At 45.4% G+C, this 18546-nt stretch overlaps 1 protein-coding gene across 4 annotated transcripts in view; it reads left to right on the plus strand.

The window, feature by feature from the left end:
• GAPVD1 (GTPase activating protein and VPS9 domains 1) overlaps nt 1-18546 on the plus strand; it is a 61680-nt gene that overhangs the window by 26622 nt on the left and 16512 nt on the right. Inside the window, exons 2-12 of one of the 4 annotated variants that reach the window (XM_019510907.1) lie at nt 1860-1868; nt 4561-4776; nt 5440-6283; nt 7167-7253; nt 8364-8498; nt 8627-8816; nt 12564-12724; nt 14113-14242; nt 15151-15276; nt 16169-16342; nt 16646-16786. In XM_019510907.1, the coding sequence (XP_019366452.1) occupies nt 4592-4776; nt 5440-6283; nt 7167-7253; nt 8364-8498; nt 8627-8816; nt 12564-12724; nt 14113-14242; nt 15151-15276; nt 16169-16342; nt 16646-16786 (2173 nt within the window). In that variant the 5' untranslated portion in view covers nt 1860-1868; nt 4561-4591. The remainder of the gene's footprint in view (nt 1-1859; nt 1869-4560; nt 4777-5439; nt 6284-7166; nt 7254-8363; nt 8499-8626; nt 8817-12563; nt 12725-14112; nt 14243-15150; nt 15277-16168; nt 16343-16645; nt 16787-18546) is intronic. The other 3 variants (XM_019510909.1, XM_019510910.1, XM_019510908.1) reach the window with 3 other exon arrangements.

The raw sequence follows: 18546 nt of genomic DNA on the forward strand, positions 1-18546 counted from the left end.
CTGGGGTCGTTTGACCCCAATAGTCTTTCCTGCCATGGCAGGGGGTTGGACTAGATGATCTACTCAGGTCCCTTCCGACCCTAGAAACTATGAAAGCTGTTTTCACCCATCTTGGCATTGGGCTACAACATACAATCCCCAGCACAGCACTGAGCATGTGCGTAGGTTGGCTTGTGCTAGCTACCTGCACAATTGGCATGAAATCTTCAGAGATTTGACTGACCTGTTAAGCTCTTGCTAGTCCATATTGATGATGCCAACTGATTTTTTTTTTTTTTTTCAAAGGCTTAAACTATGCCAAACTGGTTGGCTTTTTACAGGGATGCCAGAAGCACATCCCTGAAACTAAGGGTGTTCTTTTGATTCATTTTAGGGCCTTCTTGGAAATACAGGAAACAAAATTAACCAGATCCCTTCCCTCCATCCCCACCCCCACCAGCTGGATTGTGCTTGCTAAGGTTTTCTAAAAAAAGTTCAGTCTGAGGCGTTGGTCCAAATGGTTCAAGTTTGCCAAAGTTTTGTAAGCAAGTGTAAATGCGATATTTAGTTTGGGAAGTGCCAGGTAAACTTCCTCGGTAGTCCTGCCAGGACAATCTTCTGGGGCTGTAGTGTGAAAATAACTTGAAGCAAGAAATCATATGGTCTGGTTTTTTTTCTATTTATTTCTCTAAGTCTTTTTAGACTTGTTGGATGCTCCATATTCTTTCTGAAGTCTTTAGGTTTGGGTTTTTTGTTTTTTAAATCACCGTCAAGCAGAATGATCACAGCAGTTCCTACAATGTTTGGCTTGATTTGTTTTGTCAAGGATAGTTGGATATTGTGAATCTTGTTTTCAGTGAAAAAGATGCTTTTTAAGTCAGTCGTCCAGGGGTAGATGTACAGAACTTTCCGCCTGGGAAGGTCAGTTGTTCTCTGGCTCTTCCTCCCTGGCGGAATAGCCTTTTGGTTGTTAGATTGAACAAAGAACTTGATTACATGCTGAAAGTCTGGTTGGTGATCCATGTCCTTGAATGACCAGGATTTTTTTCTCAAATCTGTGCCCAACTAGGGGAGCTAATAAATAGTCTTTGGAAAGGATCCTGTGGTTTAGTGCCTGGTGTGGTAGGAACAGTCTTTCAAAGCATGCAGAGAAGAGGGTGTTAGTCCAATAATCCATAAATCGGGCTCTAATTCGGCAGTTCTCAAACTTCTTCCAGTCAGGAGACCGCTCTATCAGATTATTTCATGCAGCTTCTTGCACACAGCTGTTGTTTTTTGTTCCCACAGTTAACAGGGGATAGGGATTTACCATGCCTCAGTTGCGGTTTGTGCCTGCAGTTACACTAGTGCAGGAGCGGGCAATTATTTAGGGCGGAGGGCCGCTTACCCAGCTTTGGCAAGCTGTCGAGGGCTGCATGGGTAGCCCCACCCCTTGACAGGTGCCCTGTGCCCTGGCCACCATCTTGGGACCAATGTCCCAGTGTCTTGGGACCAATTTCTCTGGGCCAGCACCAGTGGGGCGCAGAGCATGGTGCAGGCTGGCAGGGGTCTGTGGAGCCGGACTGGGCTGCACCAGCGGGGAGGGGGGAGCTGGCCTGGCTCCATAGAGCCCCTGCTGCCCGGGACCCCTCTACTGCCACCCTGCTCTGGGCTCTGCCGGCGGTGGCCCTGGGACACCTGTGTGGGCCCTGTGTTCCCACTGGCTTGCAGTAACCCCCAACCCCGCAGTACAGGTGGGGGGCAGCACACAGCCCCGACCCCGTGCTCACTGGCAAGTAATGAGCTGGTGCTCAGCGCGGGGGGAAACGTGGCCCCTCCCCCGACCCGTGGCTGGCTTTCCCTGCTGCAGCCACTCGCAGCCCATGTGGGGCTGTCCTGAGCAGGCACAGGCCGCCCCAGGTGTGCCACGAGTGGCTGCAATGCAGGGTGCTGGGCATGGGGCAGCCGAGGAGCTGCTTTTCCCCCGACACTCAGCACCAGCTTGTAACCCACCCCTGCTGCCAGCCTGGGCCCCATGCTGGCTCTGGGCTCGTCCGTGGGGCTGCACCTCCCCGGCAGCACTGCCCGCTTGCCGTGCTGGGCAGTGTTTGCCACCGCTGCTTCTGTGCTGCCCAGTGTATGAGCTCCAGGTGGGCAGCAGCAGCAAACACTGTCCAGTGTGGCAAGCGGGGGACTGCAGTTGTTGCTGCCACGGCGCAGCTCTGACAGGCAAGCCTGGAGCCGCGCCGGGCCCAGGCTGGCAGCAGGGGCTGGTTACAAGCTAGTGCTGAGCATGGTGGGGGGAAAAGCGGCCCCTTGCCTACCCCATGGCCGGCACTCTGCACTGCAGCCGCTCGCAGCCTGCCTTGGTCGGCCTGTGCCTGCTCAGGACAGCCCCGTGTGGGCTGTGAGCAGCTGCAGCAGGGAGCGCCAGCCATGGGGCGGGGGAGGGGCTGCTTTTCCCCTCCGCTGCCCCATGTCCTCCCCTGCCTGCCCCCACCTGAGTTTCCTGCCTGGTGCAGCCATGTGGTCCCAGGCCAGCAGCCTGCTGGGGCTTCCCGCTGATGGGGCAGGGCCAGGCCAGCTCTGCTCTTGTGGGAACCTGCCCGACTTCCGCTGGGTCCTATTGCCCCTGGTTCCTGTCATTTTTGACAGGAACCAAAGACAGATGAATATTAATTTTCTAAATTTTTTAGGGGCCTCACAGGCCAGAAAGAATGGTCTCGTGGGTGATATTTTGCCCACCCCTACACTAGTGCCAGTGAGAAGTAAAGTGAAGCCACTTAACTTACCTCTGAATGAAACGGGCTGCCCTGGTTGCCTCTTGCAGTGGGGTAGCGTGATCCAGGGGCAGTTACCCCATAATAGCTGAGGCATTGTAAAATCCTTCCCCCTGTAACTGCAGGCACATAATTGCAAGCTCAGTACTTCAATGCAATCCCAGTTGAGGCAGTGACCCTTTGCCACACTCATTGCTGCTGGCTCCCTGAGCATGGCTGGGTGACACTGGGAGGCAACGCTGCTCCGGGGGCCATAGAACAGCTGGGAAGCACATGTTCCCTTTCACAGGAGTGTCTCATTGAAGTGCCTGCTCCCAAGTTTTTGACTGCTCTAGTACATGGAAGGAGCTGGCCAGAACCTTTCCTCCCTCGAGTGGCTGCTGTGTGTGGTAATAAGAGGAAAAGAATAACTTGGAGCAATCTGGCACACTTTGCATGCATTGAAGGCACAGTACCTGGATCTGGTCAGATTTAAAATGTTGTCAGCCAGGATGGGTGCAAAGATCATACCTTTAAATCTGAACTGAGGGCAAGAAGCTGCTCTGGCAGAGTTTTTAGAGGCTGTGATCCTAACAAGGGCAGAGCAGTGCGCTCAAGCTCCAGCAGTGCTGTGTATCCTCCTTAATGCCACTCGGTGTTGGGAGTTGGCAGCCCTTGCAGATACAGGCGCCAGCCCTGTGTGCTCCTTCCTGAACGGAAAGCAGTGTTGCAGTGGTAAGAACAGGCTGCGTGTAAGCTAGCGAGCTCTTCCTCAGCAAAGTTGATTAGCCCATCCACAGGGCTGTGAGCTCCCAGTTGAGCGCCACTGCTGTGGTTTCTTACAGATCTTTGTACTTGGCAAACAGCCCTTAGCAGCTTTAGTTAGATCACCGGCAGCACAGTGACAGGTTTTAAATAGCATGATGCTCTTTTGATTTATTTAGCCATTGAGGCCCATAAGGTGGATGCTAATCATAGCATTACCAGTGCTCTTTTCAGATGTAACCTCATGGGCTACAAGTTTTCGTAGGTGTTCTGGTGGGGAAACTGAGCTTACTTCAGTTTGCGCTCTTGTTTATAGGTGTTCTGGTTTGTGGCCACGAGCATGTTCTTTTGAGTGGAGACTCTGGAGGAGATCTTGCTGAATGAGTTGTACTGTTGAGCAGAAACTTGCTCTGAGCATGTTTCAAACATTTGTTTTCGGTGTTGATGGTCATGAGTCTCTTTAGCATGGCAGGGAAGCCAAGCAGGCTGAATTTTACCTGATGTAATAAATTGCATGCAAGGGGGTGGCTTTTGCTGCCGAGAGGTTGTTAGACACATGTGTTCTGTGCTTTTTTGTAACGGAAGCACTGTGCAAGTCCTCACATCGTATTCAAAGGCATCTCCTTGTCCACTGACCAGAGCTCTGTCAAAATGCAGCTGCTCTCCCCCCTACCTCCAAGTTCAAGCGTGTTGCCTGGGCTGCGGTGTTGGTCTTTTTTTTTTTTTTTTTGAGTAATATACAACATTGAAAGCATCTATCATGTACCTGGAACAGCCTGTATGATGTCACCAAATCCTGAAAGTGTCTGTGAGCAACCAAAACCTTCTTATTATTCATCTGAAGTACACCCAGTCACCAGGATGCTAGCCTTGGATTTGGGAAACGTAGTTAGATACTGCATGAATGGGGCTGCATAGATACTGAAGGTTGCCATAGGTCCTAACTACAGTAGTTGTCACTTAGTGGGTTATGATGTGTTGTTACTAGGTTTCTGATAATTTTTCACCGTTGAAATCATGTGTTAAGCATATGAGTTTATGCCTGCTGGATTCAGTTCTGCCCTTTTTGTCTTCGCAGTGAGTACTGTGTAGTCTGGTAGCTCTCAAAGATGGTGAAGCTGGATATTCACACTTTGGCGCATCACCTCAAGCAGGAGCGACTCTACGTAAACTCAGAAAAGCAACTTATACAGAGACTCAATGCTGATGTATTGAAGACTGCTGAAAAACTGTACCGCACAGCATGGATTTCCAAGCAGCAGAGGATTAACTTGGACAGACTTATCATAACAAGGTGACAAATGCTTTGTGAAAAAATGATCTCCTGAGCTCTTGTGAATCCTAAGACCTCCACTGTACTTCTCAAACTTTGTGTGTTGCCTGCACAAGGTGATTGCAGTGACAGAACTGCCAGTGGCTTTAAAGCCTTGCATCAATCTGCATTGCCTCAAGTTTGCTTTTAAATGTGACATGGCCATTGGTAGCTCAAGTGGTCTTTGCACAGGGTTGGACACAGGTACACTTTGGAGCAGTTTCAGAGGGGGCAAGGGTTTCAAAAGGGCAGGAGCTGTAGCAGTCTAATTGTTACCTGTGGACAAGCCAGGAGGCAGGCACATGTAGCAAAACCACCTCCAGTGTACCTGGGCATGAGGCAGGGTTAAAGATGTACCATTTGTGCTACACTTGTTTTGCTTCTGGCTCCCTTTTGGAAACTGCTCCAAATGTGTGTGTCCATTCCCTATAGGCAGGCTACATGTCTTCTGGTTTTGAGTTTATAGGAACAAGCCTTGAATTTAGCTGTAGTTCCTGCATTTACCAGTTTCTCAATTTAACGGATGCTGTACCTTGTCCAGCAGGCTACTGCTTCTGCAGATGGGGCTAGAAAAACGCATTGTTCAGATTCAGTGCTTTTTTCCATTCAAAATTATCTAACTCATTACACTGTTTTCCCTTGAAGTGCTGAAGCTTCTCCTGCTGAGTGCTGCCAACATGCTAAGATCTTGGAGGACACACAGTTCGTGGATGGGTACAAGCAGTTAGGATTTCAAGAGACTGCTTATGGAGAATTCCTGAACAGGCTTCGAGAAAACCCTAGGCTTATTGCTTCCTGTCTGGTTGCTGGAGAGAAGCTCAGTCAGGACAACACTCAGAGTGTTATCCACACCGTCTTTACCTCCATCTATGGCAATTGCATCATGCAGGAGGATGAGAGCTATCTCCTCCAGGTTTTACGGTACCTGATTGAATTTGAGCTCAAGGAAAGTGACAACCCCCGGCGGCTCCTGAGAAGAGGCACCTGTGCATTCAGCATTTTATTTAAACTTTTTTCAGAAGGGCTCTTTTCTGCAAAACTCTTCCTCACTGCAACACTGCATGAGCCAATTATGCAGCTGCTAGTTGAAGATGAAGATCACCTAGAAACTGATCCAAACAAACTGATTGAGCGGTTCTCTCCGGCACAGCAGGAAAAACTCTTTGGGGAAAAAGGCACAGAGAGGTTCAGACAGAAAGTCCAAGAGATGGTGGATTCCAATGAGGCCAAGCTCGTAACCCTGGTGAACAAATTCATTGGCTATCTCAAGCAGAACACGTACTGCTTTCCACATAGTTTGAGATGGATTGTGTCCCAAATGTACAAAACACTCTCGTGTGTAGACAGGCTGGAGGTTGGGGAGGTGAGAGCAATGTGCACGGATCTTCTTCTAGCCTGCTTAATTTGTCCAGCAGTTGTCAACCCAGAGCAGTATGGAATCATTTCTGATGCCCCGATAAATGAAGTGGCAAGATTTAACCTGATGCAGGTATGGTTTTTTTTTCCTTTTCGTTTTTTTTTTTTATCACTCAAATGAGGTGTTCTATCAGATCTTCTGAGTCTCTTCACTTTCTGATGCCACTGCTGTGTGGTAGTTCTGCTGTTCCTGCTGGGTCTGATAAGATGACAAATGCCACTATTGATATCTCTGCCATGACGGTATGTCTCTTCAGGAAATGTAAAGCTAGTATACTCGTTTGCTTTTTATAATGTTGATTTCTTCTAAAAGGCACTTATTGATGTAATGCAGCAGGCATACAGGCAGTTTATTTGTGTCGCACTTGTATTGTAACAGGGTTTACATTTGGTGGCACGTTAAAGAGAACTGTAATCAAAGGAGTGTGCTTTTCAACGTGTTAGTGAAATGCAAACTTCCTTTTCAGATTAACTGAGGTTCAGCCTTCATTTCTGCTATATTTAGTATGAAGAATCAGAGCATTATTCTCCAGCATGTATTTGAATCGCATGAAAGTAACGCTTAGCTCAACATGCAGCATTCAAGCAAGTGTGTGCGCGATGACTTTCTTTCTTCTAAGGCACCATTATACAGTTCTCACTGAATAGAAGATGGAACTTTACAAACAAAGCAATCCTTGATTTGGGAAAGCAAAAAAGTCCCAAACCTTCTTAGTAGTGGAAATGCTGTTCAGGTTTAGATAACTGCAGAAGCTTTTTGTGAAACTTCCCATTCAGACTGTTGACTTTGGACTGAGAATGTGAGAGGAATCGCTACCCAAAAAGTAATATGTGGAAAGCTTTATGTGCACTGAAAATAGAGAGCTTTCTTGCCTGATACTTGTATTGTAATTCTACCATCGTGGTGTGTATTGCTTTCACTTCAGTGTTTGCCCTAATTGTTCTTCCCCTCTGAGGTTGGGAGACTTCTGCAGCAGTTGGCAATGACAGGCTCCGAAGAGGGAGATCCACGCATGAAAAGCAACCTTGGTAAATTTGACAAAGTAAGACTCAAACTACAAAATATTACTCGTGTGTTTGATGCTCTGCCCTTTTATAGCCCCACTCATCTGAGGAACTCAAAGCACTTTACAGGCAATCAAGCGGGTCTGAAGTGGGTAAGTGTTATGCCCACTGTATAGATCAGTAGTAACCCAAGGCACAGGCTTAAGGAAGCTGTTTAAGATGCATCTGCTTAGTAGCAGAGCTGGGAACAGTACCTAGAGCACCAGCTTGCCGTCGGGAATCTTGACTTCTAGACACATTTCCTTTCTACTTGAGAGAGTGTTAAAAAACAGCAGCCTACAGTCCTTTGGAAGTGGAGATATTAAGTGACTTACCCTGCTAAGTCAAAGTTCGCTTAATCTGAGTTGAAGAAGCACAACTCATTTCAGATCTAGTCTTTATCATTAAAAGTATGTTGAGGACTGTGACTTTTTTCTCAGATGAGTGTCTGCCTGTTTGTTTTCCATGGCTCTCGTGCTTGGTTAAACCGTTTGTTTTTTTGTTAGTGTGAAAGATCCAGTCTGGGGAACCTGAGTGTAGCAGGGAAATGGTAACACTAACTGTGTAATATGTTGTCAAATCCACAAAACAAGCCAACTACAAAGAAATGTTGTTTTGCCTCATTTCTTTCAGTCTGTCTTGCTACTGGTAGCAATTCTAAGCAAACATGCAGTGAGGTGCTCATTTTCAAATGACTCTGCTTGCCCCTTTTTTCTTTTTGTTTGTAAGCTTTGCTCAATAAGTATCTGAGGTGGAAGCAGATTTAAAGGGGTGCTTGTTACCGGGATGTGGTTTAAGACAGTTCCATGGGATGCCAGAAATGATAAAATAGTGTAAGCAGTAAGAAATTCAAGCTTTGCTTAGTAAAAGACGCCTTCAGATGTAGATAAGGAGCAAAGGGAGCTCTAAGTTTGGTTGCTTGGTTTTATACTTCTGTGGCTTAAAAGATATTCAGTAATGTCATGTTTAGCTGTGTAGGCATACAAAAAAGAAGCAAAACTGATGTCCCCTTATAAATAATACACATGCCTCTCTTTTGCTTTAACTTGCACTGTTCAGTAGTTTTTAAATTGTGAAGCCATTCACAAAGGCAGTGTCTTTCCATGCAGAGCTGTGTTGCTGCTTTCCTGGATGTTGTGATTGATGGGCGTGCAGTGGAAACCCCTCCAATGTCCTCAGTTAACCTTCTGGAAGGGCTGAGCCGTACTGTGATTTATGTGACATACAGCCAACTTACTACTCTGGTAATGCACACATTCAACAGGGGTAACTTTTTTGCCCTGCACATACGTGCCTAAGGGATAAATCAGTAGGTGTGATAAGTTACGTAGTTTTCCTCCCCAGTTTTTACTGACATTCCTCACTTTTGCAGGTGGGTTTTATGAGGAATGTGATGTTGAGTGACCAGCTGAGGGAAGATCGAATGGCTCTGGAAAACTTGTTGGCAAACTTACCCCAGAGCAAACCAGGGAAAAGCAGCAGCCTTGAAATGACTCCTTACAGTACCCCACAGCTCTCTCCGGCAACCACTCCAGCCAACAAAAAAAACAGACTGCCTATAGGTGAGAGAGTTCACAAAATTCTTGGGGCAGGGGGGAGAGAGGGGTTTTTGCATAAGACTTCCTGCTACCTGGATAGGTTTTCTCTAGCACTGCTTCACTCCAAGATTCTCTTGGCATATTTCTTTGCAACTTCTCCATTTTATATGCAACTGTAGGTGTTGTAGAGTCAGACTGAACATAAGGACAACACTTTTTGCGGGTCACTCTTTGAGCAGGCCCCATAGGCCACTTGTACACTTATACACATATATTTACAATGTTTTCTCATACCTTGTTATAGTCAAGTCCTTCCACCAAAGAATTTTGTGTTTATCTTTGATAAACATGGTATAAAGAAAAGAAGCGAGAAGCAGAGATGAAGGTGAATTGTGTATAAGCAGCAAATATTATGGGAAGTTTTTTTTCCAGCTGAGCTAAAGCAAGGCCAAAAGGTGAGGAGGTAACACTTGGAGAAGGCAACTGATAGAAACGGCTTTTGGTTAAAGACAGAAAGGAAAGGCAGTCAGTGTCATCCTAGGTGCACAGGGCAATAAGGCAGCTAGAGTGAACAGGTGGCTGGGCATGATTCGCTGCAGTGGAGTTGACAAGTGAAATGTAGGCAGGGGCAGTGCCCCATGAACGCTGGCAAGAAAGTGAACATACATTCAGGGTCTTAGGTGGCAAGAAGAAACCAGTGAAGTGGAGGCTGGGAAGGATGTGGTCAGGACAAGAGGAGTGAAGGGGTACTGTGAATACTGTACAAAGCATATGGTGGGGAGAGAGGCTGAGAAAAGGGATGCTACAGGCCTGGTGAGACGCCTGTGGTGGGGACTGGGGCTGGCTTTGGGCATTCTAGATCCATCAGGAATGAGCACAGAATTTGACAAGCTGCCTGGAATGGGAGGAAGGGAGACGACTTTCAGTGGTGGTGAGGATAACGGGCTTGTAAATGAGGGGAGAGGAGTCTTCAGTGTGTAGGGGAGCAGCAGGAGATTTGTGAGAAGCTGCTGGAAGAGGGGAAAAGATGGGAGTTTGTGCTGAGCAAGCTAAATTCAGGTGAGGAGAAGCCGATTTGACATTGCTGTGGGGAAAGTGATGGGAGCCACAAAGAGCGTGTACAGTCAGGGCAGGAAGGACAGGGCAGAACTTCAGGAACATCAACATGGAGGAGGAGGGGATGGAAGGAAGGAGCTGTTGAGGGTGTCCATGCTTTCTGCGGTAAGTGTGCCCACCAGCGAGGCATGGTGCATTCTTCACAAAGGCTGCAATTTCAGGACCTTGATTCTTTGCAGCTCAGTGGTATCCCATCCCAAAATGTGACTCTTCCCTCTGGATCCAAAAATACTGCACTTGGCTTTAGTGTGTGCTATGTGACTCTGACTTGGGACATAGCATTTAGTGTTAATCTGTAACACTGGAGAAGAACAGAACATTTGAAGTAGTAAAGTGAAGCTGGCAATCACAAAAGCCTGCCATTGGTGTCCCATCTTACCTCTAGCTCCTCGTGCCACTTTTGAACTGTTCTAGGTTTACATTAGCAGAGTGATGGCTTGCTTGCATTTATTTTACAGTTGAAAATATTTCTGTTCAAAAACCTGATCTCTGTTTCGTTTTAATGCTGTCGGAACCCAGGACAACAGTTGGCAGCCATGACTGCCTGGGACACTTCTGCCACCAATCTCTCAGCTCACATAACGCTAGTCACCCCGTTTGGTGGGTACTGCCCTCTTTCCCTTTGTCCTCTTCATGAATCTTATTTCTGTCATAAAACCACGCTATGTGTGCATATCTCTGATTTACTTTGTGCCATGAGCTGCTCATCAAGGCTTTTGGTTCATGGTGAAAGCCACTTCCTGCTTGCGCAAGTAGCTGGAAGTGCAGTAACCTGGAAGTATTGCTTCCCATTAACAGGTTCGGATTTGCACAGTTGGCCTCACTTCCCATATTCCACCTCAGGAAACTGGGCCTGTGTTGCTGTCTTTCAGCAGCCTTGGGTTCCAGATTCTGTCTGCGGGCTGTCAGGATTGGGGTGCGGGGTAGCCATATTAGAAATACTAAGGAATCATTCCATCATACAATCGTGTTCATCTGCAGTGTGTTGTCATTTCCCCATGAAGTAACACGGGGGCCTGAAGCTGGGGCCTGCTGCGACTTCTTGCAGCGCTGTTTGATAAGGAGCTCTCTGGTGGAAGGTGTGGCCCACTGCTGTTCTGAATGCTTTATTCCTGTAGCTGATGGCTGCTCTGAACAGAGAGTAACCATCCAAGGACAGGCCTAAAGGGACTTTTTGTTTCGTTTATGCATTTACAGTAATTATCAAGCAGCTGCTAGAGAGGCAAAAAGGGGGTTACCCATTTGTGCATAGTGTTACTTCCCCAGGGAAGTCCGAGATTGCTTTGAATCCTTTTAAAGAACAGGTGACTTCTCAGACCTCTGAAAGCCTTCAGTGGTGCTGCTTTGCAGCCTGCTGTGCCCCGGCTGCTTCTGTTGGCTGCACTGGGAGGTGCTGAGCACCACCCTGGACTCAGGGCCTTGGTTTCTCCGCAGTATGGTATCTTTGGCTAGGAGGGTTTTTAAAAAGACCATGTTGTTGAACCAGCTGTCTCAACAGCATTCCCTGACCTGCTGCCAGGGTGCCTCCCCTGCCAGTGACAGGGGAGTGTCTCCCATGAATTCTCTGTCAATTATCACTGGCACTTAGAAAGGGCAGCAGCTGAAGTGTGTTGAATAGTTATCACTGATACCTGGCATAGTTGAGAGTGTTTGCTAGAGAACGCCAAACAACTTGCATTTATTTGTAGTGGAGAAGCTCTCCTCCAGTCCCCAGGAAGGTCCAGGGCCTTAGGGCAATGTACAAAGAGTAGAACATGGTACCCAGACAGCTTATAATGGTGTTGTCAGTGCTTATATTTGATGAAAGAAAGGTTTATGCAGACTCGGTCTGATCAGATTCCTGTTCAGAATTATAGAGAGGATGCTTATGTTGAGAGGCTCAAGCCATGTTTTGAAGAAATCCCTCCCTTTCCACATGGTTTATGATCAGAGCCCTAATCTGTAAGAACCCCAAGCCCTCCTAGCTGGCAACAGTTGGGCTTTTAAGTTTCTAGGCCTGTTGATTTCCAGAAGGCCCTTCCAGGGCACTGAATGCTTCCTTACACAAATGCAAGGTTATGTCTTTTCCTAGATGTTCCTCACTTGTCTATCCCAGTCTCATTGAAAAGCACCAAGAACATTTTTCACCATATTAGTGCAAAATAAAAGGTGCCTTCAGCTCAGGAGGTGATGAAGTTGATATAGCTGCCTTGTGGGAGGGGTGAACAGCTAGGTACTGGTTCAAAAGTTCCTCAAGCATGGAAATCAACCTGCTTTTCTTCGGGTTCTCTTTGCAATGGTACAGAAACAGCAGGAGTCTGTCTTGAGAGGAAAAGTGAGTGCAGATAGCTTAAAGAAGAGCTGTTCTGGCCACCTTAATGGGGACATCCCTGGGTGAAGGAAGAGGCTTGGCACATGGATGCGCTTTACACCCTGAGTCGGATATGTTTCCATAGCTTGGTCTTGAAATACCTACATCTTACATGTCCCAGTTTCAGTTTCCACCTCTCAGAAATGTAGTTGCAAGTGTTCATTGCATTTTGTCCATCCTGTGACCTGCACACCTGACTCTGTGCTTCGGGATCTCTCTGGCATCAGCAGAGCCAGCTGAGACTGTGCTTTGCCTCTTAATGCCATGAGAGTTTTCAACATTTATTTTTTAAAATGTGTCATCAGCAACTCGAAGCAGAAGCAGAACAAACATTCAGATGGACCAGCATGGAGACCATGAGGGATCCTCCCAGGAGACCATCCCAGAAGTCCAGCCAGAAGAGGTGCTGGTGATTTCTCTGGGGACAGGCCCACAGATTACTCCGGGTATGATGTCAGAAAATGAGGTATGCGCACGTTGCCAGATACAAGGCCTGTTTTGCAAACATACACTCTGCTTTTCTTAAACTGTGAAATAATATTAAGTGGTGTCACAAACTAAAGCAAGGTGTTCTAGAATTGGGACTGAACTCTTCATCTGTTTCACTGCATTTAGGGATTGTAGAAGTCACCCAAACAGTAGACCCAGACCAAACAGGGAGGACTGCTTTAAGTATTCTGTCAGTTTGACCTATCCACTTTCCTCCCTAATTGTGGGTGGCATGCAAGTGATGCATTGCATGTCCCACTTACAGACTCCTGAAACATGGGATTTGGAATGGAAGTGAAATGGCGTGAAACCTATCATAGCAGGAGGGGAAGTGTTGGCACAAGAAGAGTTAACAGCACCAGCCCAGAGAAATGATACTCCATGATATGGGTTGGGAGCTCACTTCAGCTGTCGCATCCGAGCCTGTAAAGCAAATGCACAGGGATTATATTATCCATGTGTAATCCACTCATTATCTGCTTGACGAAAGGCACGGGCAAATTAAAGTCCAGTGGAGTGCACCAAGAATGAGTAGAGGTCTGGGAAGTGTGATCTATGAGGAAAGGCTGTGAACTGGGACTGTTTAGTGGGGAGAAGAGAAGATGGCGGGGGAGGATTGATGTCTTGAAATAATTGAAGTGAGGTTATATGGAGGATGGTGATGGTTTATTCTGTGTGGCCACAGAGGACAGGACAGGAAGAAGTGGTCTCAGATTGCAGCAAGGAAAGTGTAGGTTGGATGTTGGGAAGAACCATCTCACTGTGGGGATGCTTAAGCATTGGATTGGAACAGGTTGTGGAGAGGGGTGGTGGAATTGCTGTCCTTGCAAGTTTTTAAGAGCAGGTTGGACAGACACTTGACTGTGGTGGATGGTTTGGGCAGGGGTGATCCTGTCTTGAGCAGACAACATGACCTCTTGAGGTCCCTTCCAGCTCTACTCACCTAGGACGTGACATGCATGTAATTTAAATGAGAAAGCGGCATACTTCCTCAAAGTAGATTGCTGTCTTGCTCAGTAATTCAGATCTCCTTCCGTTAACATGCTGTAATTAGTAATTTCCCCACAGTATTATGGTGCTGCTAAAGTGAAGTCAGGTGGTGATTCCATTACCATTTACTGCATGTCTACATTTTGCCTGTTGTAAAACCTCATCAGGCTTTGACTTTGCAGAAAATAGCTCTGCCATGATTCATGTGAATATTTCTTAAATATGAGAAGGTGGAAATTGCTTTTGCTTATTAAATTCTAGAGATGTTCTTTGATCACATGTGTGATTTGACTCACTGTTAAATAAAAATTAAACCACTTTCCTGGGTCAATTAATATTTATTTTTCTCCACACCCCTCACCCCCAATCCCTCAGGTATTAAACATGCAGCTTGCAGATGGAGGACAAGGAGACGTCCCTGTTGATGAAACCAAACTCCACGGTAAACCTGATAAAACCTTGCGCTTTTCCCTCTGCAGTGATAATCTGGAAGGAATATCTGAAGGTGAAAGGTTACTTAAGTATTGAAGAAGTTTTGTGTGCCAGATTTTAATTATAAAAGGAGCCTCTGTTAAATTAGCATCTCATCTTTACCATTAAAGTTTGTATTGTATCCTTCCCCACCCCTAAAAAAAAAAAAAAAAAGCCAGTCTTCATTTTTAGCCGTAAAACATATTCTTGATTGACACAGACATACAAGGGCCTGGGGATAATTTGGACCGGGAGGAACAAGTTCAATATTGACAGCGTATTTAAAAATAAATAAATAAAATCTTTGCCACAAGTGCACCAACATGGATCATGCTACTCTGAGATGCCTCAAAGTTTCTAATTACCAGACTTCTATTTAATCGTATTTTCAGCAATTTTTTTGTTTCAGAATGTCTCCTAGGCTGCTAACAGCTCCTTTTGGCTGGGTTTTAAAGAGGCTTCTATGAATCATTCAGATGTCTCACGAATATGCATTATTTCATTACCTTCCATGATTAGTTTATTTCGCTCCTTATTTTGTCGCATTAATATGGTATTACAAGAGGACAAATCATTGCAAAGGCTGTGTTTTAATATTTGGTAAAAGGAAGCATGCTAACATCGAGATGCCAACATGTGTGGTAAAGTATTTGTGGAGAATTAATATTGTGTGGCACTGAACGTGTAAGATGCTATTTACACGAAATGCACAGTGTTCTGGTTTCAGTTCTACCAGGTGATTTGAATGCTGGTATTGAACATATTTCTCATCGGGGGAGATATTTGAGTCCAGAAGTTCAGTATTGAACATGAATGGCTAATTTGCAATGAGAACAGCTTGGGAGTTTCTTTTTACTAACAAGTTGCACCTTCTATTGTTTACACTCTGCATTTGGAAAAGACTTTGCAGATGCAAGTAACAGGAAAATCCATTTTCAACAGGTCCTTCAAATCGTTCCAATTCTGTGTCGTCTTTGGATCTGGAAGGAGAATCTGTCTCAGAGCTTGGGGCAGGGCCATCTGGAAGCAATGGCGTTGAAGCTCTGCAGCTGCTGGAACATGAACAAGGCAGGTGCTAAAATTCTAATCAAAGAGATTGGACTGCTGTAGACATGGACTTAGGAGTCTGACGTGTCCACAGTGAGTTAGATGGGTAAATGGCTGTTCTGCACTGAAAGACAAGGATGTTTGGGGGGTTTGTTTTTTTGATCAGACCAGCCGTGTTGGAGGAGACCAGCTTTGAGCTTTCTTTTTGTGTTTTACGTGTTTGCCTATCTCACATGTTTCACTGGAAAACAGCAGCAAAGTTGTGTCCGTTCTTAGAAAAATGAATGTGCACTGCATTTTGAAACCTCTGCCATTATAGTGAAACATTTGTAGATGGTGCTTTCTCTTCCCTGATTGTTGAAGCGTAGAGATGGGAAAGGTTAAAATATTTAGAACTATTCCTCATTGATTCCTGAAAATAAACTTGCACAAAGGACTCTGTCCTCTCCAGTTTTAAGTCCCTTAACTGATAGAAAATTAACTTTTTTCCTTGAAAAGATTATTCCAGAAACTTCTATCTCACTTGGTTAGCCAAGTGTTGATTTATATTCTGGCCAAAATTCAGATTTGTATTATCCCATTACTCCCAGTTCAGTTCTTCCTTTCTCCATTTGTGGTTGTAGGTGGGTTCCATAACTTCTTGACTCCTTGTGAGCCAATACTTGTACATTTTGAATTTTTCCTCTTTATTTCTCAAATATGACTCTGTTGTCACACAGCATGTATTTTAATGATAATTACAATGATTAGGGTATTCAAAGTGCTTCACTTTCCCTAGTTACTTAAATCTCTTGCTACCAGACAGTCGGCTCTTTCTCTCTGTAACGTGTGCACTAGTTTATTATATACTTTTCATTAGAGGAAACTGGAGAAGCCTTTTTCAAAAAACTGTAAAAACTTTTTATTTTTACAGCCACGACTCAAGATAATCTTGATGACAAGCTCCGTAAGTTTGAAATTCGTGATATGATGGGACTGACTGATGATAGGGATATATCAGAAACTGTGAGCGAGACCTGGAGCACGGACGTCTTGGGCAGTGACTTTGATCCAAATATTGATGAAGACCGTTTGCAAGAGATTGCAGGTAATGGGTGGGGGAGCACATCAAGGGCAGCAGACTTCCTTCAGCTTGTCATAGCAGCAGGGTGAGAGCCCTCATTGTGTCTCCCAAAATCAGCATCTGTAAAGGACCTGGCACCTGCATTGTTAAACATATGCTGTTTTGTGGGACAACTTCAGACATATCCTATGCTTCTGGTGGTGGCTTTCCTGTCTTTTAATCTGTTTTTGTGACCTCCATAACTGCTGAATGCAGGATATGAATGATCTGTTTGCTCTCCCTTCTTATCATCCCTGCCTAACCCTTTGCTCCCCCTTGCGTATTCAGGTGCAGCTGCAGAGAGTATGCTGGGCAGTTTGCTGTGTTTGCCAGGTTCAGGATCCGTGCTGCTTGATCCCTGCACAGGTTCAACCATTTCGGAAACCACCAGTGAAGCCTGGAGTGTGGAAGTGCTGCCAAGTGATTCAGGTGAGAATCCTGGACCTCATCCTTGGGCTACTCTGTAACATGAACTGAAAAGTCCTTTTCTGTGCCTCAGTTTGGAGAAGTGTTTCGCATACATTACCCCAAAATGTGCAAATGTTACCTTGGTGTCCAGTCCAACGTCCGCACATGCCAAAAGGTTAATAATTATATGATAGTCCACTTTCAAGCAATGGTGACAGCTTATTTCAAAATAAAATGAGGAGAGCCTGTAGTATTTGGGTATCATTCTTTACAGCTGCTGGGGTGGTCTTTAAGATTAATTGACATGGTGGTTACACATACCAAACAGATACTCACATTGCAATAAAAAGCTGGTTTTTTGCTCTCCTGTTGGCATTAGGAGCACATGGTAAGGCAGCAGAAGAGTGAGTGCTGGCCAGGGGGATAGCAGATGTTCTCGGGTGTTCTGGGGAAAGTCAGATGTGAGCAGAGGGACTCCGTTTACTGTACTGTTGCAGACAAAAGTAGTCATTTTCATAACTCTATCTTAGCATCCAAGAACACAAGATCTTGCATGACTCGGGTGGTTCTTTGGCTGTGTTCTAAAAGAACTGTTCAACTACACATCTTCCACTATAGATGAATCAGGAAGAGAATGTGGCCTTTTTTGAGAAACTACAGGAACATCTAAAGGACAAGATCTGTGGTAATGAGGGAGGGACTTCAGTTGCTTGGCTGTATGTTGGAAGAGCAATACAACAGGTCACAGCTCATAAAGTCGTTGGAATGTGTTGAAAAGAACTTTTTTTCAAAGGGGAACACATCTACCAGAAGAGCAACTGCTTTAACTTTTTGTTTCTGACCTGTAAGGAGGGTTGGCTGAAAAACTGAAGGTGAAAAGCAATTTAGCTGCAAGCAGCTGTAGAAGGATAGAGTTCTGTAGCTGAAGAGAGGGGAGAGCAGCAGAATGTGGCTAATGGATTTCAAAAAAACTTCACTTCATCAAATTGAAACCCTGCCCACCAGGTTCTCCCTTGGAAAGCTAATTTAAGAGATGGAGGAACACAAGTGAGCTGGCAGTCATTGAAAGGGGCTGTATTAAAGGCTTAACAGCGGACTGTCTTGATGGGCTGGAAAGATAGGAAGCACAGTAGGAGACCATTATGGCTGAATCGAGCTCTTTAAGGACTTAAATCAGAAGTGGGAACAAAGGCACAAGACTAAGTGGGAGTATAAAGGAATAGCATAGGCATGGAGAGGTACAATCAGAAAGGCAAAGGCATCAAGGTAGTTACAACTAGGAAGGGGATGCAAAATGTAGCAAGAAAAGGTTCTATAAATACATGAGAAGAAAGGGAATACAAAGGAAAGCATAGGCCCAGACCTCACGAAGGAGGAGAACAAGCAAAAGGTGGGATAGAGAAAGCTGCTATTATCTTTTGCTTCAGTCTTTACAAAAAAGGTTAACCAGATAGTTAAAACTAATTATAACAATACAATAGGAGTGAGGTCAAAACAGAACAGGATGAAGAGCAAGTTATTTGTCAAACCCATTTTTACATACTAAAGGCATTAGCCTAAGCAACTTATTCATAAAGAGTGGTCATCTTTGAGAACTCATGAAGCATGGGAGAGTCCCCAGGTGGTCGGAGGACAAATGATGCATACCTTTAAAAAGCCAGGGAAACAGAAAGACTGAGGGAATTATAGGCCAGTTGCACTGTGTCCAATATCCAAAGAGACACCAGAACAAATTAGTAAACATTTTATTTAAAAGCACATAAAGGATAGTAAGGTGAGAA

Source organism: Gavialis gangeticus, unplaced genomic scaffold (genome assembly GCF_001723915.1).
Source record: "Gavialis gangeticus isolate Ggan-Ray unplaced genomic scaffold, GavGan_comp1, whole genome shotgun sequence".
Classification (NCBI taxonomy): Eukaryota; Metazoa; Chordata; order Crocodylia; family Gavialidae; genus Gavialis; species Gavialis gangeticus.